A 24,006-nucleotide genomic window follows, 5' to 3' on the forward strand; every position below is an offset into this window, starting at 1 on the left:
GAAGTAAAAAATATACATGAAACTGAATATTAAACAAAATAATTATTAATTAAAAGATTTGTGGAACATAAACAAGTATATGGTTTGAAAACATATTTTTCTCACTACCTATACACTTAAAAGTAATTATTAAATAAATTTGAAATCCTTTGACCCAACTGTATAATATATGTTTAATGAAATATGTGTTGAATGTTTAATTGTCTATTTTAAACATGTAGCAAGCAATTGTCGCCTGTAAATTGATGTTATATAAATGTTGTTGATGCAATCGCATACTAGAAACACTGTTGATACATTATACATATACGTATATATAATAGTAAAACAAGAAGCATGCTATGTTAGTCATGTCAATTTGATAAATATGATCACGGGCGCCGGTTGAGTTCACGTTTTCGTTCATGAAAAACTGCCATAGATGAGGCGTCACGGTCCACCATGGTTGTAAATATTCCGCAGACAAACACGCTTAATTTCTTATAACCATTCGATTAATTCAATAGTCTGTGGAATCAATCGCTAGTTAACTATTTGCACTTAGAGTATATTTAATACATACATTGAATGTTGACCTTACTTATTATTATATGCATTGTGAATTATTTCTTTTAAACTACGATTTTCTCATAATGTTGCTTAATTTAATCATACATTATATAATTAAACCTTTTTCGTCAACCTAACATATTATTATTATATAAAATATTGTTTACGTAAAAGCCATAATGAATTTATCTATTATATATACATGTAACATATGTAATTAATGTAACGATGAGTTAAATGTTGCTCGCACTCATGTCAATTAGTAGTCAGACTGTTAGAAAGTGAAATAATAACAAAAAAAAGAGCACCTTGTTGTTTTGTAGATATAAAACGAGACACAAATCCGGAGGGGATGACTGGGTCGAACGTTGTACGGAACGTAAATTATATCTAATATATATTATTATTGTATAGCCTCAAAAATGTATGTAAAATGCGTTGAAATAAATAACTATAATTTTTATTGGTTTTATTTTTATTTATGTACTAATTATACAAATTTGCTTTTGAGTACTTCTTTTATATAGTGACTCAAAGCCTCTCCGGAATATATATACACGATAATAATTCATACTATTTTTTCAATCATACTTGTTTTATAAATAATAATTTAATACATTTAGAACACAAATCACGCCTATATGCACATAAATAATATAATTTATATTTTATTATGATTTTATTGACAAAATTATTTCTCAAGACATTTTTTTTACTTAGTTTTATATTGTACAAATAAGCCATATTGCGATTTTTTATTTAATCTAAACAACGTAATTATCGTGTTACATGAGAGGTGTTAACACAAGCGTCTAATGATACATTCTTAAAACAACTGAAGAATAGTAATGATTAACAAGGTCCCAATTACGAAAAACTCAATTTATAATAATAAAATAATAATATTCCAGAGCTTAACAATATTGTTTCATAAATACTTTTAGAATTATTCTTATATTTTTTTAAAAACATAAATTGTATAGTGGGATAAAATTGCGCAGTATATAATTAGGAAGTTAGTCTGGAAAGTGATGAGTGATGGTAGATGTTGATTTTATAGTGATTTTGTGAGCATATTATTTTTATTCCTAATATAATATATTCACTTTGTATAAATTAGCCAGTATCCTACACGTAAATAAACTTACAAAAGCATTTATTTAAGAACGAATAAAAACACGTATTTCTTCTATATAAAAGGCGGAACACAATTTATTTTTAATTACATGGAGGTTTGAACCTTTCATCTGCTTTGTAATTGTTAGTGAGTATCGTTATAAGTTAAACATTTAATATTATTATCTATGTACTACAGTATTTTCCAATCACTAAGAAACTCCATGAAGGGAATAATAAGGCATACAGAAATCCTCCGTTTAAAGTAAATATACTCTCCTATGATTATTTTAATGATTATGTTCTAAAGAAATGTATTTAAAAATACATAAAATCCTAGTAAATATAGTAAAAGAGAGCTTAAAGGCTTTGCAGTCGAAGTTTTAAATTTTCTCACTATTAACAATCATGAAACATGTAATAAGTGCTCTACACCATAATCTATAAATTTCTATCAATTATACCTAATCTCCAAGATAATTTTTAGTAATGATACTAAGATAAACTCAAAAGTAGTATACATATTCTATATTATTTTATAAAAGATATTTGGTTAGGATCTATTATTTATATTAGATTTCAATTACACAGAAAGAACATAACATTTAAAAGCTGATATTTAAAAACATATATTGGTAGATGTATATATAACTAGACTTAAAAAATCAAACACAATTGGAGCCTTGGTAACACAAAACATTTTTTAAAGCAACAGTTCTGAAAAGATTAAAAACTATCAGTCAATTTTGTCGTTTAACTCCTTTGATTGAGAATAATTTTCTGATATAACTTTGCTAAAACAATTATGATTGACTTCCTCTTTCTTTTTATGTATCCTAAAGATGATTTTCTTCAAGTTTTGGAATGGCAAGTCGAATATAAGAGTCATTATAACCGAAGTAGCTAGTATAAGCAGAAGTTCATTGGTATTTAACTGAAAACGATAATAATTATTACAAAATACAATTTTAATTAATTTTAATTGAATAAAAACTTACATAGGAACTTAAAATAGTGTATTGTATTGGACCCCTCGTTAGGCCTACGAAATAGAAAAATATTGGAAATTGCGTCAGATATACTGCGTAACTGATTCGAGTCCATATTATAAAGCATCTCCATGAAAATATATCACCTATGTAACCTATAACACAAAACATAATATAAATAATGTGATTTTGCCTTAAGTGTAAATGTATAATTTACTATTGTATCCATGGTGTGATGTATAGATTATCCATCCAAAAGCAAAACACCAGGCGATTGGACCAAATGCTGCATATAAAGCGTTATGAAACGCGTTGTACTTGTATCCCAAAGATCCCATTTCTAGTTGGCCAAAAAATGCCATGCAAAATAATAACGCGGACGTAACCCATCCGAGTGTTAATAGATTCTGTAAAATAATAATTCATTGATATTAAATAATTATTAACCGAACTGATTTTGAAGTAAACATGTATGTATATATATCAAATGGTAGCTAAAAAATTGAATGTATTAAGATCTATGCCCTACGATCATCATCAAATTATTGTACTCTAAAAATAGAACCGATAGTAAGCAAATATTTTAATTTTTGTAATAATAAATATTATTTTTTAATAATCTGAATATTGTTATAAATAATATTTTTAATAAATCATTATTAGCTTTTTCAGAATTTTATTAAAAAAGCTAAAGAACGATTTTTAAATATTCTTAGACGTCTTGTTTTTAATTTTTTTTCGTATTTTTAGCTTCTGTTTTTTTTCATTACAGATATTTCAAACCTTAAATGTGAATTTCATAATATACTATGATCAAAAAATTATGTTTTTGTTTACTACTCAAATCAAAACTAACTACTGTAAAATGAACATAAAAATATAAATATTTACATATTAAATAAGCAAATGATGTTTTAATTTACTAACGAAATCAAAAAAGTAGCTATTGTAAAATAAAATTAATTAATAATAAATAAATTAATGATTTTCGAAAATTATGAAAACAATAATTCAATAAGTGCAATGTACATACTGCATCGCACTCAATTCCGTGAAATGGAATGCATGACACCAAAAATATTTATGTCAATGTCAAAAACAAAAAGCAGCAAATGTGTTAATCTAAACCAAGACAAAGTCTATATCAAAATGGAGCAATTGTAAATATTTTTTGACATCAACTTATATATACCAATGATTTATTATTATATTAGGCTGGCACTTCTATTTTTTTTCATATATTAAATTACTGACCTTAGTTAATGGCTTCTTCAAAGGATGCCTAAGCAATATAGCAAGGATTATACCCATGGCGTACACTGTGAATCTATACGGTGGTAGTATATACATATAATCGGCAGTTTTAAATAATTGTTGAATCCTAAAAATATAGTTAAATTAATATATGGGCAATTTATGTGTATAAAAGTATATAAATATAATATTTACGTTGCACCAAAATGCACATAATTCGACAATTCCATAGTATATGAAACATAAAATCGAGCTATAGTAGAAACTACAGCTAACAATACACAAGACATTAGAATTTTCTTATAGTCTTGTTTTCTCGTTCCCATCCATATGATCATTGGTACTCCGATGATAAATAATTGTGTATCAATACCAATATGATGTGTATGTGTCAAACACTACAATTAGTAAATATATATTATTTTTTATCAAATAAAATCAATTATCCATATATGTGATGTCTATAATCAATATCTGATGTCTAGAACAACATCCAATTTTGTATAATTGGTTTTACCGTTTTAGATTTTTTTTTTATTGTTAGTCTAATAAAGTTAATTCATTATCTTATTTCAAACATGACCAGCCAGAGAGCCAGCCCTCTTTCAGTTGTTGCATAAAGCTCAGAAGACTAGGCCTGACTCCCTACCTGGCCTGTCGTGAGTGTCGGGTAAACCAGCGCGAAACTATTGATGGTCTCTCATATCAGATACTCTGATATGTGTGATATTGTTTCTAGAGATCACATAAACAATAAATACCATATTTTCAAATCCGAAGTAGTTGTGCATAAAAATAAAATTTCGCCACCAGTATACTTTACAAATGTCCGAATGATGTTCTACCACTAGTGGCCATTGAGGCCCTGAACCAATGACTGGAAGAATCCACGTGCAATATAATATCAATGCACTCAAATTTGGAACTAGTCTATAAAAAACATTTATAGTTAACTTTTAATTTATATATTTGGCATATACAGCACAATAATATTATATTTATATTAATATAAATACCTGAAAAGTCTTCCTAAATATTCTTTCCAAATGCTAACTTTTTTGTTTGTTTCAAAATCACGCATGAGGGAATAGCATGTTAAAAGTCCACTAAACATAATAAAAGGGTCCGTATATAAACTTGCAGCCCTTCCAATGACTGTCCAATATTCTCCAATGCGCTATATTCAGGAGAAAAAATATTTGCTGTACCTATATTTTTTATTTAAGTTTCTTTAACTAGAAAGAAATTTATTTATCCGACTCACCTCAGACATTTCAGTTCTGTTAATATATGGATAAAACAAAGCTGCCATAGATTTGTGTGCAAATATCAATAAAACTGCATTCAAACACCTTATGCCGTGAACAGCCTTTATATCATCGTCTGCCCGTTTCAGTGAAATTAAAGATCCTATAGTTTTCTTTAACGAGAAACTCAATAGAATTTCATCTAAAACCCACATCCATAAACAGTTAATGCCAGATATTATAATTGTCTCTCAATGTTCATTATAACAAAAATATACTTTACTCCTTTGCATCTTCACATTGTTATCGTAAACGGTAGCGTAAATCACAAGAAGTACCACCGATACAAACAATCCACTGAAACATTATTAAAAATCGAATAATAATATATCCATATCGTATGTACAAAATAATAATCATATATTACATCACAATAACACTCCATTTGCTAAAGTCATTATTATTCTTCTCTTGACACATTTCAGAATTCATCTGCACTTCAACATCAGCTACACTGGTGTTCACATATTCTTCTAAAGTACTCTCCATTATTATTTTAACGTCCGCCGGTGTACAACTGTTAGGAACGCACACTCCCCAAGATATCGAAGAAAAACGTGGAATTCTATGACCTGGCTAAAATATTCATTAAGTCTTATATAATAGTGAATGTTTATACTACAGATAAGACTTACATCAGATAATGAGCTTCTTATAGTGTGGTAAGCATGTGTTAATTCGTATATGTCTTTTAATTCTTGAGAAGCGTTAGATTTTATAGTTATCTGCAATGAAACCAGACAGTATTTTCCTCTGATCCCATTCTCCGCTTCTGTGTTGATTTTGAGGCATTGGTCAAAGTCTCCGTACTGGTTGATGTTTCCATTTAATACACCAGAAGTTAATTTAGCAGTTGAATCATAGACTGAAAGAATATTTATAGCATATAGTTAACTAAACAGTAATTAAATGAATGGTGTGTGTTGTAGCCTACAACATACATCCTACAACTTGTATTGCATGTGATATGCAATTAAAAAAATGGGACAAACCATACTTAATTAAACTTAATTTCATGCAGAACAGTGCTTTTATATATAATTTACCATAAGATGTTAGAAATTATTATTAATTATCGGTTATGATAAGACGTTTTGAACAAGTGTAATAATTATATAGGTATCATATATGTCTAACTATGCCGTAATTAACTCAACATATTGATTTTTTTAAATACAGGAATAGTCGTTTTAAGTGTATGTATTATAATTGAAAAAACAAATTTATTATTCTCCGAATTAATGTTGCTTATTATATAAGGTGACCAGATTTTGATGATATCAAAGGAAAACAATAATAATAAAAAGATCATCTCGATAATTTTTGTTAAACGAGGACAAATTGCTGCAGGAGCTAAATAAAAGTAATTTTTGACATTTGTGTTCGAGGATGACAAAGAAGGACAAGAATTTTGAAGGGCACAATCCTCCTCAAAGGAGGACATCTGGTCACCTTATATTATACAATAGAAAACTTAAAATAATATTATAAAAATATGGTATGGAATGATGAATGCTTATTTTCTTATCGAACCCATGGGCTGAGGTGTCCGAGTGGTTAAGGAGTTGGACTTGAAATCCAATGGGTTCTACCCGCGCAGGTTCGAATCCTGTCCTCAGCGGATGTATTTTTATTTTTTTAAATTTAATACATATATTGATTAATACGAAAATTTGATAAAATAATCTTAATAATTTAAAATAACGATGTATAAAATAAATAATATATCGTAAGTGTTATTATTGCTAATTATTCAACAGTAATAAATATAAAATAATACGTTATATTTTATTTATTATCCAATAAAAAAAAGATCACACATGTGCTATTTGATATTGATACACTATTTGACAAAAAAAAAATTATTTACGTATTATAAATGTTTGTATATCTAAAAAAATCAGTACCGAATAGCATTGAAATTTTATTATAGAATTAAAGAAAAAGTTAAGGTAAACTATATTTTAATTTACTATAAATAATCTGATGTCTTAAAATTAAATTTGAGCCGGTCTGACATTGACGAGGTGGCCGAGTGGTTAAGGCGTTGGACTGCTAATCCAATGTGCTCTGCACGCGTGGGTTCGAATCCCATCCTCGTCGTTTATATTTTACTTTTATATTATCTACTTAATTAAATTACTTTTTAAAAGCATTTTTATTAAATTAAATGAAATTCATACTTACGTCTGAGAGCCCATAATTTTAGCGCTTTCAAATCTTGCAAATAAACGCTGATGTGTCTTCTGCACAGTTCAGATATTCTATCGCTGCTTTTGTTATTGAGTAGTGGCAACATATCAAAATATTTTTTGAATGCTACGCTTTTAGCGTATAGTTCAAGATCTGGAAAAATATGAAAAATGTTAAAATTATTAAAATAATAATTTACAAAAAAGAAATGTTCGCAGTCGGTAGGATTCGAACCTACGCTCCCAGAGGGAATCTGATTTCTAGTCAGACGCCTTAACCGCTCGGCCACGACTGCTGCTGGCACTCCGGCCTAAATATTACTACACGAGCGATTACATCATTTCTATCATATATTATTATACTATAATTATAAAAAAATACACATCCATACACTAAAACATAGGTTCTCAAAATAAGCAATAGATGAATGTCGGTAAGCAATGGAAGAAAACGAAAAAGTGGACAAAATTTTTTTTATTCAAATAAGAATGTTGTGCGAAAATGTTTTTGGCATTTTATATTTATAATATAGTGAATATCTTTTTCATAAAATATCATGTGTTTTAGGATCAAAATTTTCTTCGAAAAGTGGGTAAAATATTTCAATTAAATTTGAGAATCTATAACCTAAAATATTTTAGATCGACGCCATAAAGACAGCGGCAAAAACAACTGTATGATAACCACAGAGCAAAGAATATAATGGTAACCAACCAAATTGGACACGGTAGAGCGAGGAAGTGCAGAGAATAAAATAAATGGTTATCATGAGATTATATACGTCGCTCTATTAGCCAAGCACACACATATGGATTGCCAAGTTGCTTCACTATTCAACAGAACTAAAATATATATTAAACCTTTTGCTATGCTAATATTAAAAATATACGTATAAGTTTCAGTGCAAGTACTTTTAAATTAATGTTAAATTATTATCTTTATATATTTAAAATAATATATTGCAGTTTCAAATAAATAAAACAACCAATTTTATATTTTTTATGGAAAGATATCTTTATCAGACTATTTTTAAAATGTATATATATACAAACGCTAGGGTAATTGACATTTTATCTATTTATAAAGATAAAGTTCAATAAAAATTTATAAACTTTATGGTCAAATATCATTTGCTAGTGACATTACTGATCCTAAATCAGTACTTTTAGACTGCATTGATTTACTAATTAAATTTATACAATTTAAAATGTCGTACCAGTACCAAATTATGAGGAGCGTAGAAAGAAATTAAAAACTGCAAAACTGTTTCATTTCGAGATCAAAGTATTTTTAGTAAGAAAAATAGGGGTTCATAAACTTCGATATTTAAACGGTTTAAGACATTAAATTTAATTTTTATATTGAGTTTTACGAAATGGCTTAAAATTTAAATATGTTATCTGATAATATTTTCCACCTTGACTTTGAGCTGAAATCAGTGACACACAATAATTTCACAATAACCACGCAGACTTTCGAACGACATAAATTATTATCAATTATCACAATATAAAAACTATTCGAATGACTTTTTGAAACACTAGAAAAACTACTTATGGTCTTGCATCTTTGTAATTATTAGACGGTCACCCACAAATAGTCATTTTGAAAGTTACGCTAAAGCACCATGACGAGAATAACACGGTTTCCATTGTGATGGCGCGTTATCCCAATGCGTTACACAATAATGGGGTAATCAAGAACACAATCAACAACTATTAAAGAAGTGTCTCATTACTGAAATTAAGGTCCGTATATCATTGACATAAATTATTTTAATTATAAACCATTATTACAGCTACATGCACTACATGCACGATCTAGTTGGATTTTATTTTATTTTTTTATAACTGATTAAGAACATTTATGAAAACTTTATCTGTGATGATCGATCAGAATTATTATTATATAATAATCACTAATTTCTATCTCATAGACACAATACAACTTGAAAACCAATAAAGCCCATATAGGATTTCAACAAGAGTCTTTTAGTTATTAGTTACCGACTTATACCGACGTATGGTATATAGCGCCGGGATTTTTTTTAATTTATATATTTTCAAAAAGAAAAAAGATTGAATAATACTGGTCAAGGTTCTGCGAAAATCATTATATACTTAATTAATTGAAATTTGGATGTGAATTCTCAAACAAGATATACACATATGTTAGATGACTACGAATATGCGTCTAATAAATAATTAATATTGTCTCATATAGGGATTCCAATCCCGGGATCCCGAATCCCGGGATCCCGGGATCCCGAACGATTTTCAATACCCGATGAGTCCCGGGATTATAAAACATAATCCCGAATTTTTCGGATTGGTTGATTTATCAAGCACAATCGAATTATTATTGACAACATCGTTATATTTCGTGTACAAACTTGCACGAGTTGCACATGTCATCTGTGAATCTTTGAGGCTGTGAGTCTAAACGTGCTTTTTCAGCAGCAGGCTGCTTAGGAACCAAAATCAGATCAAGGCTAAATGATAAAACACTTGATGCTTTGATGTTACTTCGTGAGTTTTATTCAAAATAATGTTTTCAATTAATTGTCTATGAATGTACATAGGTATGTACATACATTGTCAAAAGTTCATTTTTTTCTTCTCAAATAAATATATAAGACCTTCCCTTTTTTATTTTTATTATATTATTTTTTATTTTAAGTCCAAGACTAAAATTATACGTACTTTATACATTGTACGTTATAAAAAACAGATGTAAAAATATATTGTATTATTCATTTTAAATTATTTTTATCGATAAAATAACATGAAAATTATCCCGGGACTGGTCCCGGGATCCCGGGATCGACTAATTGCAATACCGAAATCCCGGGATCAAAATTTTGGCCCGGGATTGGAATCCCTAGTCTCATATGATAATATATTTTAAAACCTGTATTGAAATTTTGACATTGACGATTGTTTTTAATAGATTATCAATATGGCAATAAAAATTTAAATAATTACTTGAGTAGACCTATATTTTTCGTAAGTTTAGTAGTATTTACAGTGATTGCGATATCAAAATTGTAACATGTTATTAGTTTTCTTTTTATTACTACCAGTGTTATTAGTTTTCTTTTTATTGTATAACCTCATTCACTCGTTATTATGAAGTAAATCGTCCGGCATGCTTATTTGTTTGTCTATATATTAAAATGTACAATTGATTTTTAAACGTAAGTTTAACTTATTTATGTATATATTGAAGAGAAGTGGTTATAAAATCGATTCCTGTGAAACAAAGGTCCGAAATGTCAAAATACCGTCTCTGAGAAATCAGGTAGCTAAAACATGGTTGCCGAACTTACACATTTCCTTCCAAATGAAATCACCTGCTCAATAATGTATAAATATCAGAAATATAACGTCGGCTTAATTATAAATATAGACAGAAAAGAAACGCGTTTATAATGTTTAAAAAAATTAAATAATCAGAATTTAAATCAACTTTGGGTCAGAATAAAAACTCGATCAAAATTTTATTAACAGCATAATTATATTATTCAGAATCAGAATCAATAGCAAATAGAGTAAAAATAGCATATATCATCTATCAGGTTTTCGGTGAAAACAGTTGCTAGAAGCGTTGAGCACATTGTGGGTAACATCAATAGCCAATTTAATAGCACATAAAATTGTTTCAAAAGATTTTCTTTCACTTGTTCCATTGGTTTCCAAGCTTTTTTGTCTCTCAACGCCCTTGTTAAATCCAGATTTTTTTCCAAATTATAACAACTGCACTTCGTGAAATAGGACTTCGTATGTAGGACGCGAAGGTATTCAGAGCGACAAACGAAGCGGGAATAACGATAGAGCGGCACCAGAGAGCACGCTTGGCTCGTTGTTCTAACATCTGACAATGTTGCGATCCCAACCAAACAAGTTGGCCCTAATACACCTTGATAATAACCATGTATTTTTATACTGGCCATTTATCTTGAGGTTAAAATACAGATTATATAATATAAATACCGGGTATTCCTTATAAATATTGACCAATGAACTGTAATAAATAATGAACTGAATAAAACTGACTGAAAAAAAATATTCTGACCATCTGTCAAAATATTCTTACGATTTATTATAAATTCTGACAAGTCCAATTTAAATTCTAGCTATTTAATATATTGTATATTCCGACCAATTAATATATTAATTCTGACCTTTGTAACATAAATTCTGACCACAACCTTATTAAAATTCTGACCCGAAAAACACAAGCCTTTAAAAGTAATTGATGGCAATTTTTGAGGGGAATTTAAATGCATGTAATACAAATTCTGGTCATTTAATATATTTGCTGACCGCTTATATTCTGACCGATGTATTTTGTCCTTTTAATATAAATTCTGACCCGAAAAATACAAGCATTTGAATATTTAACATAAATATCGTCCAATCTGACAATGTAATATATTTTCTGTCGCTTATATTCTGAACTTTAAATATAAATTCTGACCCATGTAATATAATAATTCTGCACACAACAGTATTTTTAAAATCCTGATCTAAAAAATTCGAGCTTTTGAAAATAATTGGTGGCAGTTATTAATAGTCTCGTGAATCGTTACAAGATTTTTATTTAATATTTTTTATTTATTTTGCATTTTTTTATTAGCTTACTAAAATAAATTATGTTTATTCTGAAGGCTGTCAAAAATAGCTTTAACCTTCTTATTAACAGTGAAAACAAGATTTTGCCATGAAATCATCAATCGGTATAGGATCTATCTTATTTTTAACCGTGAAGCGTTCGATTGATTTTATGTTAGCTAATCACTGTTGATACCTGTTTCAGTATTTACTTTTGGGTTCCGTAAAGGTTTCCTCAATATATTATAACAAAGAAAATGTTTGAGCAGCAACATTACATAAAAGTTTAAACCAACATACTATCTGATGCTTCCATTTCAATGATCAGCCCTCAACTTCTTAATGTAGGTTACCAGCAAAGTCTAAATCATATTGTGATCATTTTTAATTTAATTTCGTAATACAAGAGATTGATACGAAAACAATAGTAATTTAACCCGATGCTTCCAGTCAATGGCGTATAAATATGGCCATCGCCATATGAAACTGAAACACCGCGTGTCTGCATGTCGACCTTCAGAATTACGTATGAAATTAACATATCATACTGCGACTATGACATATCATCCGTGTAGGTGACGTGACCATCCCCAGTACGTGTATAGAATCGAAAGTGACATTATAACGTTTGGAAAAGGATCGATTGATATAAAAATTGACCATGATTTAACAATTAATATAAACTAATTGGATAATAACACCAAATGAGATATAATATCTTATGTCGAAATAATGAATTAACTACTTGGAAGGACTAATAATACTAATTTAAGTATATTTTTTCACGATCCTTAATCAACATCATTTTATTCGTCTTTTGCTTAGTCCAATAGAAGAACTCATTCTACCTGTTCCAAAATAAATTCAGTCGGCTAATGCTGGATTTGGGCTCTCAAATAATTTGTACCTCTATGTCTCGATATATGATGCGTGTATATTTATTTGGTTATTGAGGTATTCAAAAAATTATAAATACCGAATCAAGCATGCGATGAACTGTGTTAGTAGACACGAATAACTGACGGATCGTCAAAATAAAACAAGTTTCTTATAACAACGTCGAGCATCTTAGAAATGTAAGTAATGCACAGCTAGAGATAGAACTTCCACTTGCTCTCAAAAGTAATTCCAAGATCTTTAATTAAAGTTTCCCTAGCCAGAACGATCCCACCAACAAAATATTTATTAGATTTTTGTAACAAAGTCCACATATTTTACAATGCAAAATCCGAATGACTTGAAAATACACATAATATGATATTACTAGCAGTTTTCATAGAGAGTACATAAATCTGACCTTATCCTATATTAACCATTTGAGGTTACTCTCTAAATATCGATGTATAACATAATAAAAAAATACATGTTTAAAAAAATTGTTATTTACCCTTGAAAAAATACACTACAACGCATTAAAATTGTATCCGATTATATATTCAATGATGACGTAGGATCCAGCAATTCTCGCCAAAGTAGCAAAAGTTGATATATCGGATTTCGACAACCAGAAGTTAAAGCGTCAACGGGGAATAAAAAACGATAAAAACAAAATGAATAAAAACAATAGAATTTATTTGTTTGAATTTTAATTGTGAAAGTATATATTGCGTTGTACAAATCCTTAAGATTATTAAAGATTTATTCGGCCAGAGAAAGGGTTTTATTTATTTTTTATGTTTTTCTTCAGCTTTCTAAGATGCAATTGAGCAAAGTTTTAAGCGCATGATTTGATTTATAACAAACAAATACAAATTTTAGTATTTTTTGTCTGTGGGGTCCGATTTATTTAGCAACAAAAACTAGGCCGCGCTCTAGTAACACTGACGTTACGGCGGCGAAGGTAACACACTCACTGTTAGTGGTCCACGACGGCGGTACGATTTTGTACGTCAGCCATTATATCATTCGATTCAATAACCATGTTTATGTTTTAACAACTACTGCAGCAACCTAATCTGTCATATTATTACAGCCTTTTTTGTATTTCGTAGCCAACATCGTTTGGGGGGGGGGAGCAGGTGGGGGCATTTGCGCACCCTTGAATTTAGTCATGAATTATATTATATTTTATATTAGTCTATGAATTTAAATGAAAATTAAAATGAAAAAATATTTAAAAAAACGAGCACTAATTGTGCAATTTTACCCCCTCCCCCTGAAAAAAAGCTAAATTGACATCCCTGATTCTAAATCAGAATATTTTGGCTTATCTAAAAAATTCTCGTCTTGTATCCCGAAAATATTTTTTTAAATATGTCATTTCAGTGAAATCATATTGGAATATATTTTCACTGGTAGATATATATATATTTTTACCAGTTAAAATATAATTCATCTAGCTTTTCCATACGTTGTAATATATACATTTTCATATTTATTTTAATGCGATGTATAAATTTCACAGTGAATGTGTATATTCACTAATGAATTCCAAATCCATTTTCATAAAAAAATATATATTTCACTAATGAATTCCAAATCCATTTTCATAAAAAAATATATATTTCTACTAGCGAAAATATATTATAACTGATAGGCGCTAGTCAAATTATATGCTGCTCTAAAATGTCTAAGAAACTCAATTTTACAGTTGCGATACGTTTATTTGCTGTTCAAACCAAAACCTAACCTACATGATTCAACTAACAATGCCAGATGAAAGTTCTAAAACTAATTATAGTTTTTCTTAACTTTCATTAAGTCAAGTCCAAAATATAAACTAAGTTAACTCATCTCACAGGGGAAAATAAGCGGAACAAAAACTATAGACAGACGTCACAACCGCATGCTTTAAAAATATGATACACCGGGCTTCCAATTTGGGAGTATTTGGCAAAGCATATCCAAATCGAATGTTGGTCAATAGGAGAACACAAAATCACTTCGCAGAAGTCAAAAATTCACGTCAAAAGCAATAAAATCGTATCGGCGCCGTTGCAGTGGGAACGCTTCCCATTGTAATGGCGCCAACACGATTTTATTGCCTTTGAAATTGTTTTTTGCGCCCTCCTATTGGGCTAAATTCGGTTTAGATGTGCTTTATTCGATTCTCACTTATTGTAAGTCGTAATATTGTTATGACCGCTACATAACCGAACTTTTCATTGCTTTTGACGTGGATTTTAAGCATGATCTAAATCCCCACGAATTTGCCTAGAAAAATGCTTGTTATTGAATGAAATGCCTTCCTGCAACAGCTATTTGAGAGCGCTTAACCTTTTTAGTGCCAAGCGAATTTTGGGGTGTATGCTAAGAATGTCAACCATTTGTTTGGTAAATTTTTTATAAATATTTTTTTATATATTTTTAAGAAAATATTTCTGAATTTTTTGTGTGGATTTCTATATTTTATATGAAAAAAATGAAATCTAGTTTATACAAGTACCCATAAAGTAGCAAAATAAATACAAAACTAGGAACGGATAGCTTAGTGCGCTTCATAAGATTCCCATGTCGTCTGGACGAAGTACCGTTACACGAAATAGCATGCTTTTTCTCTTTCTTCGTTGCGTGCGACACCCCTCCTACTTTTATTTCTAGGGGATCGGCGTCAGTTCTGGATTGTTAAATGAATAAATTTGATTAACCTACAATACAATTTGATAATTTTGCTACTTATGTATCTGATTTTTTTAATTTTGCGCAGAATTTCAAAGTTTTTTTAAATAAATATAATTATTATAGTCATTATTAAATGTGTTCCTACTATTGTTGTTTCCAAAAGCAATAAAATATTTTTATTTATTATAATAAAAGAGCATTATTACATAATAAAAATAAAATGGTGAATATTTCTTTAGAAGCGCAGGGTAACACCCCGACGGTGTATGGCTGAGAGGCAAATAGTAGTGGATTCTAATTAGAATGTAACGGTAAACCGTCGAGCTCGATAGGGAATCTTATGATGCGAACGGACACGTCTTAGCGGCATTCATGTCATCGTCCGTAAGTGTAAGGACATCGGCATCCATCCCCCAAGATTAAATATTGTTAACATGTGTGCGCCATAAACACCAGAACCTGTCCTGTGAAGAAATGAGTGACAAAAACAAATTAATCGCCCGATTTTCAACTCTAAATAATATTCAAATGAAATTAAAAAAATCTTAGAATGAAACAATTTTTATATTTGCGCAACACATATATTCGTTTTTCTATCAATATCCCCGAGTGACTAGTGTTTTTCCAAAATCTACGGTCTTTATGCGCCTTTATTTTGTTTCAAAATTCGAGACAATGAGACGCTTCTTCTCAACAAAAAAATTTCTTCTCATTTGCGAATATAATGTTCATCGGCGGTGTCTATTATGACCGAAATTCGCAGAATTCGTTCGCTGAACGAAACAAAATGTTGCAAAATCCACCCTTTATTATTGTTTAACGCTAAAAAATCGTGTTACGTTTTTGTATTTATTGATTCAAGACGCAAATATTTTATTTTAATCGGTTCAATAATTCAATCGCGGATCATTTATTTCTAGTTATTTTATTAATATACAAATCCGCACAAAACAAACGCCGATACGGATCGTTTTATTTTCGTTCTATTAAATTCGTTCCAAACATTATTTATTGCATATACAATAAATTCGATAAAATTATGTATTTAAAATGTTCCATCAATTTTTCTGAATTAATTCAATCGCATTTTGACGCCCTCACTGATCAATAATTTGAACAACATTGTTTTGTGCATATTTTATAAAATTTAGAAAGTTTAACGATTATAAAAGTGATTAAAAAAAATTATATAATTGATTTTTTGCACTAATTGGCTAAATAAATTAATATTGTTAAAAACCGAGAAAAAAATTATGAATATATTCGAATACTTCATCCATTTATTATTCAATATTCGAATAGTTGAGAATCCTAGCCGGGTCCTAAAGAGCAAATATCATTGAGCTGAGGGTAAAATATCGTAGTAGATTCTAGTGTTAATCCCTCCCTCTATACCCACAGTTTAACCCGTTCCCGGACTTTGAGCTTACGATACATAAACGAAACAGCTTTTATACTATTGACAAAAAATAAAAAATCATATAAAAAATAGTGCCAATAGCATCAATATATATTTGAGAAATTAAATAAATTTTCACACAGCGAAAATTCTCAACATAGATGTTTGTTTGATTGTCAAATATATTTTACTTTTAATTACAAGTACTTTATATTATTCTCTATTTTTGAGTAAAAAACTGTGTAAACTTAGGAAATGTAAGTGTCAATCATACCAATGTAAATTAATTGTAAATAAATATGAAAATGTAAAATTTTCTCATTGCCACCGTAATGCGTAAATGGGATTAAAGAATCATTCAAAGCAAAATATTGAAAAACAATCACTACTACAACACTGTGTGATTAGATGAATAACAATATATAAAAAAAGTAAAACTACGATATTTTAAATACCAACTCTTAATCGCAAAACGACGCATATTGTAATATAAAAAGAATAATAAAATTAAAAGAAAAACATCATAGATTTATTATTGTTCTTGAACCTAAATTGCCATTTAAAATTTTGATGTTCATGTATTATGATATTTCAAGGTGAACATTGTATATTAAATTAATATACATTTATTTATTACTTTAATAGATATAATTATTACAATATATTAAAAGGTTATCGACCACAATATTCACAAAGTGAAGGATAACATCAATCCGCCTTCTGGACAGTCCGTGTGGTTTTTCACGACCGTGTTTTGAATACCAATCAGACATATGTTGTTTTGAAGAAAAAATATTTAGTTAATTGTACACCTATAAGCAATGGAGATCTTGAAAACGAATCCTTTCATGACCGTGACCTGAAATTTCGTTTGGAAATTGGTCATAAGCATTCAATGCATTCACAAAAGTCGCTCAAATGTGTTGTAACCGAATTTTTAATGATTCAAAATTTGATATTCAGATAACGTTAAAATAAACGACTTTTATTTATGATAAATTTAACAACAGGAAAACACGTAGGTGAGGTGGAAAATTTATTACATGGAAAATGGATGTTACAACAATATATGTATCAATTTTAATTACGCACATCATGGAAGGTTTTAACTAATTCCATTGTGTTTTTTTTTTAATTATATGTATCGATATTCACTCGTTACTTAACAAGTCAATTTGTGTAATAAAACTAGCATACTTGAATTACAATTTGCAATCGAAAGAGCAATTACAAAACTCGATAATTTATTCCTAGTGCATCGCTACTGTCAACTGTCTTTAACAATGACACAAATTTTCATCGACAAATCATCCTTTCGTTACTGATATGTCACGACAAAAAATATAAAATATGCAAAATATTTTTGTATAAATTAAATTTCAGACTACAAAGAAACGAAGCTTTTGAAGTATATGACGTTTGTGTATAACTAATAATATGTTATACAATAATAATTCTGATACCAGCATCGAATAAAAAGAGTCGTAAAGCTTGACAGTTGTGATAATGGTCTCTCTGGTCTCTGATTCCTCGTGACTGAATGAGGACTGGTGCTCATATTTGAATGAATGGTAATGTGATTGGGCAAATGAGAGAGAAGTACAATTTGGGACCGATACTATTATTGTTTAGTGCAGATAAACAAGAATAGTACCTCTGGTACATCCCTTAATAAAAGTGTAGCTTCCTGGTGGCTATTTGTAGGCGACCATGTAATAAAAATCAAGAGTATTATTTCTAGTCATTATTATACTGTGGTAATTTATTATTGAGTGTTCCAAAATTACCAGTACATTTGTGTTTTGTTTTGCCAAGCCTTTGATGTTCTAGCTTCATTTTTTTAAGTCATTTTTGAACCCCCCACAACAATAATACATATAATCTCTTTTACTTTACATTTCCTCAGACAAAAATCATAATATTTATAATAACTAGGTTTACGTTAATATAGAAATATTTCAAGATATGTAAATAAACAATACTAAATATATAAAGTAATCGATCTGCGGTAAGAAAAAGCTTCTCGTTTACTATAGTATTTAATTTGCATTGCAAAGACCTTTCGATCTAAATATTTAGAAATATAAGCTTAAAAGATATTTTTTTAACACATTGTTGTCGGGTATTGTTTTATGCTGATTGCAACCTGGCGCGGGCGATTTTTGGGTTCGCGCGCGAATTTTTTCAACATTTTTTAAAAGTCTATAACTTTTGAAATATCCGCGATAATTTAGTGAAATTTTAAATGTAATTTACCTTGTTGTGCAGCAATTATAAAATGATGGTGAACAAACACACACACACAAAAAAAAAAAAAAAAAAAAAAAAAAAAATCGGCCTTTAAAGTTTGGAAGTTTTATTTTTATACGAACACAGAATTTTTATATCAAATTATTATACTATTTAGAATCAATACCACTATTTAACACTAGATAACACTATTTAAAATTAATTATGTCAAAATTACTGTCTAATATTTTTTTAATGTATGATACCGTTCAAAACATGCACCTCTGTGAAGAGCCACACCACAGAATTTACACATGTAGCAAGTTTCACTCCTTTTTCCTTTAGCAGCACACACTCGACATTTTCTTTGGGCATATTTTTTTTTTCCTTTCCCCTTTATCCTTTCTAACTTATGGACTTTTAGGTTCATAGAAAGTCTGCCTGGAGGATCGCAAATTGGAGTGTGCCGTGTCAAACTTGCTGTCGATGTTCCAGGTTCCTCACTTAGTTCGCTTTCAGCACCGATAGTTATCCAATGACGTGCTGTCTCCAATAAAAATTTTTTGTACCTTACTGAGTCTGGGTATTTACTTTTATAAATTACAAAAGCATTAAATAAGGCACAATTCAGGAGATACATGACTACCCTTTTAGTCCATTTTGTAGTCTTCAACAGAATTGAATAATATGAAAGGTATTGATCTGCCCTATCAACACCTTTCATATATTTGTTGTATTGTATTACGCAATTTGGTTTAATTATATTTTCTCTTGCGTGCCAGTCTATATTATGGCTTTCCATCGTTTCTGCAGAGTGTATCGTGGAAATCAGCCTTACATCTTTTTTAGATCGCCAAATCTGCAGAAGAATGTCATTTTTCCTTCGAAATATTGACTCCCCTTTTTTTAATTTTGGTTTTTTCAAAGATACGGGTAAGCCTCGATTTTCCCTTATTGTACCACATACTCTTATTTTTTTATCCAGCAAAGCCTCACTCGTCAAAACACTGTTATAATAATTATCCATATATACATGATGCCATAATTCAATATATGGGGTTAAAACTGTTTCCACTGTTTCTAACAATTTTTTACCCTGTGCTGTATAAATTTGTAAATTTCCTATATATCCCGTTGTGGCTTCGCAAACCATGCGTACAAGTATCCCATATTTAATTATTTTAGAAGAATTATATACCCGAAATGATAATCTTCCTCTCCAGGGTATAATACTTTCGTCGAGGGATAATTCTTGACGAGGTTTGTATACATTATTAAATTTTGGTACTAGGAAATCCAAAATCGGTCTTACTTTGCATAATTTATCAGAATCATCTGGAATATCTTCGTTGTTCGAGAAATGCCAAGCCTTCCATATTTGTCGAAATCTATCTCTTGACATGGTGTTTGAAAAAATCGGTGTTTGCAGAAGTGGATCGGTGCTCCAAAACTCGTCTCTTCTATCCTTACGAATTTGCCCCATTAAAATTATTAGGCCTAAAAACTTTCCCATTTCTATAAGACTAATATCTTTCCACTTCAATGATTTTTTTTGTTCTTTGAAATGTTCGACGTTTTGTGCATAGTAACGGTTGGATTCTTCCACCATAAAATTCATAATATCAGCATCGATGAATAATTCTACAGCATCAATTATATTCTCCACGTTGTATTCCGGGTTTAAACCAGCAGATCCCAGAAATGGTTCTAGAATTGGTGGATTGTCAATAGTATTCCAATCACTCATATCTTCATCGGAACTCGATTCAGAATCGCTATCGCTTGAAATTAGTGGCTGTGGGAATCGTGGAACCAAACGTCGGCGTCGAATCGGGAGTATCTCACTTTCACTGGAATCACTCGTTTCACTGCCTGCTATCAATAGTCTTTCTGTATCACTATTACGGGAACAATTAGATAAATTGTCCACACACAATTCATCGTCAGATTTATTCTCATCCGGAGAAAACATCGTGGGTTTTAGGTATAAAAATAATTATATAATCTCAATGAAAACGACCGAACGACCGAACATGTATAAGTTTACATAAACACTAATATTTTGTAGAAATATGAAAGAAACATTCCTACCATTCATCCCTTCGTCAGGTAGAAAGAACCCTAAAATTTCACCGTTGCGCCTTAAAGATAAAAAAAATCAAGCGAACGAGATCTGCGTCAAGGCTTCTTTGAGCACACAAAGAATTGTATATTTTTTTTCTTTTCATAATTTATTAATAAATTAAAACTAAAGCATAAAAAATACAAATTTGTGAGTGACATATGTAGTTTCTAGTAAGATATACGATTTAGCAACAAAGTACGTTATTACGCAACACGTATTATTACGTTACCCGACGTCCACCACTAGAGAGTAAAAAACGTATTTTTACGTTTCCCGCATTTGAGCACCAAACTAAAAAAAACGTAGTTTTACGTCTCCCGACAACAATGGGTATCAATACATATTTTACAAAAATTTAATACCGTTTTTATTTTATTCATGATGCAAAACCTTTTTTTCTTTATGGTGTTTCGCGATCAATAAAAAAATGAGATGGATTAAAGTGTAAATTTGCTAACCTTATTTTTGAGTCAAAATGACTTAGCAATGTCGTCTTCGAAATACACATGCTAAAAAATTGCTATCTCTAAAATCTCCAATTAAACACCAAAATCAAGAAAATTGAAATATTTTTTTTTCCTATTTTTAAGTTGTCTATCTAGTTTTTTGTTTCTCTAGTAAATTTTTATACTCTAAGCTATCGATATGAATCTTATTCATTTTAATTATTGAACAACTTCATATTTTAATATAAAAAAATAGGAATTTCTTCACTATTAAAACAAAAAATTATATCAGTATGTACATAATTTATAAAGTCTATTATACGCTAAAAAATGCATATTATTTTCTCGAATTGCAATAACAATCAACGATTAACCCTGCAGCGTACAGTAGCAAAATGAAAACTCTAATTTAAAAAAATAAATATTAGCTTACATTTGTTTTTACATATACATTTTTTCAAAGGTAAAATAATCATAAAAATACTTTAAATATCAATGTATTCCTAATATGATATTAATTTTGCTATTTCTTTTTATATTCCAGAAATAGAAACCACTATCTCTTATTCATTTTATTTTGATATTTACTTATAATACATTTAGAGACCCTCTATATTAAACTTAAATTAGCATTTGATAAGCCTGGGAATGGGTTTTTTTACTACGTCATATAAGTCTGACCTCTGCTCTCTTCCTGACGAACGCAGAGCTAACTCTTTTTTTTATTTTTTTATTAATTACAACTGGTTTCCTTATATTTCTTTATTCGTCAATAACGTCGCTTCTTCTCGTTTTATATTCGCGACAGTTGACAATGAATTTTAGCAGCTACGGATCATTGAACGAAGCTCGAAATTAGTATAGTCATTTTAACACACAAAAAGCACAATGTTTCTATAACTCATCATCCGCCAGTCTTTCGAAATTTCTGAGGCTAACCCTATCAGAAATGGCAGAATTATAGACTTCAATCTTTACTTTAACAAAAATATTTTTTTAATTTACATATATTATTCCAAAATATTTTAATTGACAATCTAAAAAAAATATTTTTTCAAAATTTCGTTTGAGACATTTTTATTTCATTGACAACTCGCTCTTATTTTTTTGCGCAACTGAATTTTATAGTTCATCATAGGTATACTGATGCAATAATTATACATTATTTACCTTTTTGGTAATAATAAATAATAAGAAGTTAAATAAAAAATAACTATATTTAAATTTAAGCACATCGCCCAAATAAGGCATGTCCAAGATCACGTCTTACGAGTAAATTTTGGCAAAATTGAGGCATTACAATTCATAGCACATGTGTATGTATACACTGATATTTTAGGTATTTGGCGTGTGATTAATTAATTAAATTCCTTATTTCTAGTTAATTATTTATTAATTTTATAGTTTTAAAAATGCATCATTATAAAATTTAAGGTTTCATTCTAGACAGGAAGTTGCTAAATACCATTCTATAATAAATATATGCATGAAAAATATTATTACATTTTTTGTGATTCTAAATTATACAGTCGCACGTTAGTCGCGTAAAAAATATTTTTTTGTATATTTTTAATAGAAAAAAGTAAAATTTAGCAATGTTTTTTTAATAAAATTACACGTCACTTACTATTTTTTTTAGGTGGGTGAGAATCTAGCGAATATTTTTCTTCGTGCCTACGTGCTGGAACATCTCCAGGGTCCGAGCTGATCCTGGAAGCTGAACGGTTGGGACTGGAAAGCTCTTTGTTGGAAAAGTGTCCAATGAGGCTGCTCGGCGCCAAAACGTTTTGAAAGTTGATCAAACTACTGGATGGACACTCCAGGGGTACTTCGGCATACCCTCCTAATACAAGCCCTAAGCACGTCGAGAAAATGAAAGAGAAAGCACAGATACTATGCAGTTTTTTATGCATTTTCGCGAGTTGGAGCTTAGGCTCGATCGTATGTGCGACGTGTGCGAACGACTCGAAGTAATGACGCGTACATTATAATCGGAATTCGATCTTTTTGTCTTCTTATAAACGTCTTTGGTCATGGGCTGGAGATGGTAGAGTTGTCATTGAGTTAAATTAACAGCCTTCGCGATCGTAGTAATAGAGCTAACAGATTTTCTTCAATGAAATTATGAAGATAATCAATTAGTTTAATTGAACGAATTAATATGTAATGGTTAATTTAAATTAAAACAATGATTTGTATTAGTATTAAATTAATCGTTTAATTTT

At 29.6% G+C, this 24,006-nt stretch overlaps 1 protein-coding gene and 3 non-coding genes across 6 annotated transcripts; 2 read left to right on the plus strand and 2 right to left on the minus strand.

Moving 5' to 3' along the window:
* Positions 1–2,249: 2,249 nt before the first annotated feature.
* On the minus strand, positions 2,250–23,779 carry LOC148233203 (nose resistant to fluoxetine protein 6-like). Of its 3 annotated transcripts, XM_088190230.1 has the most exons (13): positions 23,409–23,779; positions 7,403–7,561; positions 5,851–6,080; positions 5,583–5,791; positions 5,439–5,512; positions 5,173–5,357; positions 4,925–5,085; positions 4,670–4,838; positions 4,104–4,306; positions 3,909–4,035; positions 2,872–3,061; positions 2,664–2,809; positions 2,250–2,599 (listed from the first exon to the last, which is right to left on the minus strand). In XM_088190230.1, exons 1-13 carry the CDS (start codon positions 23,692–23,694, stop codon positions 2,402–2,404), a joined length of 2,337 nt encoding a protein of 778 aa, XP_088046356.1. In that variant the 5' UTR covers positions 23,695–23,779; the 3' UTR covers positions 2,250–2,401. The 3 variants fall into 3 exon arrangements, 2 of the variants coding, with proteins under 2 accessions (XP_088046356.1, XP_088046357.1); XM_088190231.1 differs by lacking the exons at positions 7,403–7,561; positions 23,409–23,779 and having other exon boundaries at positions 5,583–5,787; positions 5,851–5,989; XR_015810466.1 differs by lacking the exons at positions 2,250–2,599; positions 2,664–2,809; positions 2,872–3,061; positions 3,909–4,035; positions 4,104–4,306 and having other exon boundaries at positions 5,434–5,512.
* Positions 6,755–6,836, plus strand: TRNAS-UGA (transfer RNA serine (anticodon UGA)). Its single transcript has one exon. It is a non-coding gene; the product is annotated as a tRNA-Ser (tRNA).
* Positions 7,237–7,318, plus strand: TRNAS-GCU (transfer RNA serine (anticodon GCU)). Its single transcript has one exon. It is a non-coding gene; the product is annotated as a tRNA-Ser (tRNA).
* TRNAS-AGA (transfer RNA serine (anticodon AGA)) lies at positions 7,622–7,703 on the minus strand. The gene has a single exon. It is a non-coding gene; the product is annotated as a tRNA-Ser (tRNA).
* Positions 23,780–24,006: the final 227 nt, after the last annotated feature.

The sequence above is a fragment of the Plectrocnemia conspersa genome, unplaced genomic scaffold (assembly GCF_051122295.1).
Source record: "Plectrocnemia conspersa isolate PC_06_02 unplaced genomic scaffold, ASM5112229v1 ptg000008l, whole genome shotgun sequence".
Lineage (NCBI taxonomy): Eukaryota > Metazoa > Arthropoda > Insecta > Trichoptera > Polycentropodidae > Plectrocnemia > Plectrocnemia conspersa.

Bases quoted from the DNA above. Each gene is read 5' to 3' on its own strand.
- LOC148233203 (XM_088190230.1), bottom strand. From the start codon at position 23,694: ATGCATAAAAAACTGCATAGTATCTGTGCTTTCTCTTTCATTTTCTCG. The intron at 5,513-5,582 runs GTAATATATGAT...ATAATGTTTCAG, and splicing joins AAATGGAGTGTTATTGTGAT to TGGATTGTTTGTATCGGTGG. The intron at 2,810-2,871 runs GTAAATTATACA...TTTGTGTTATAG, and splicing joins ATCACACCATGGATACAATA to GTTACATAGGTGATATATTT.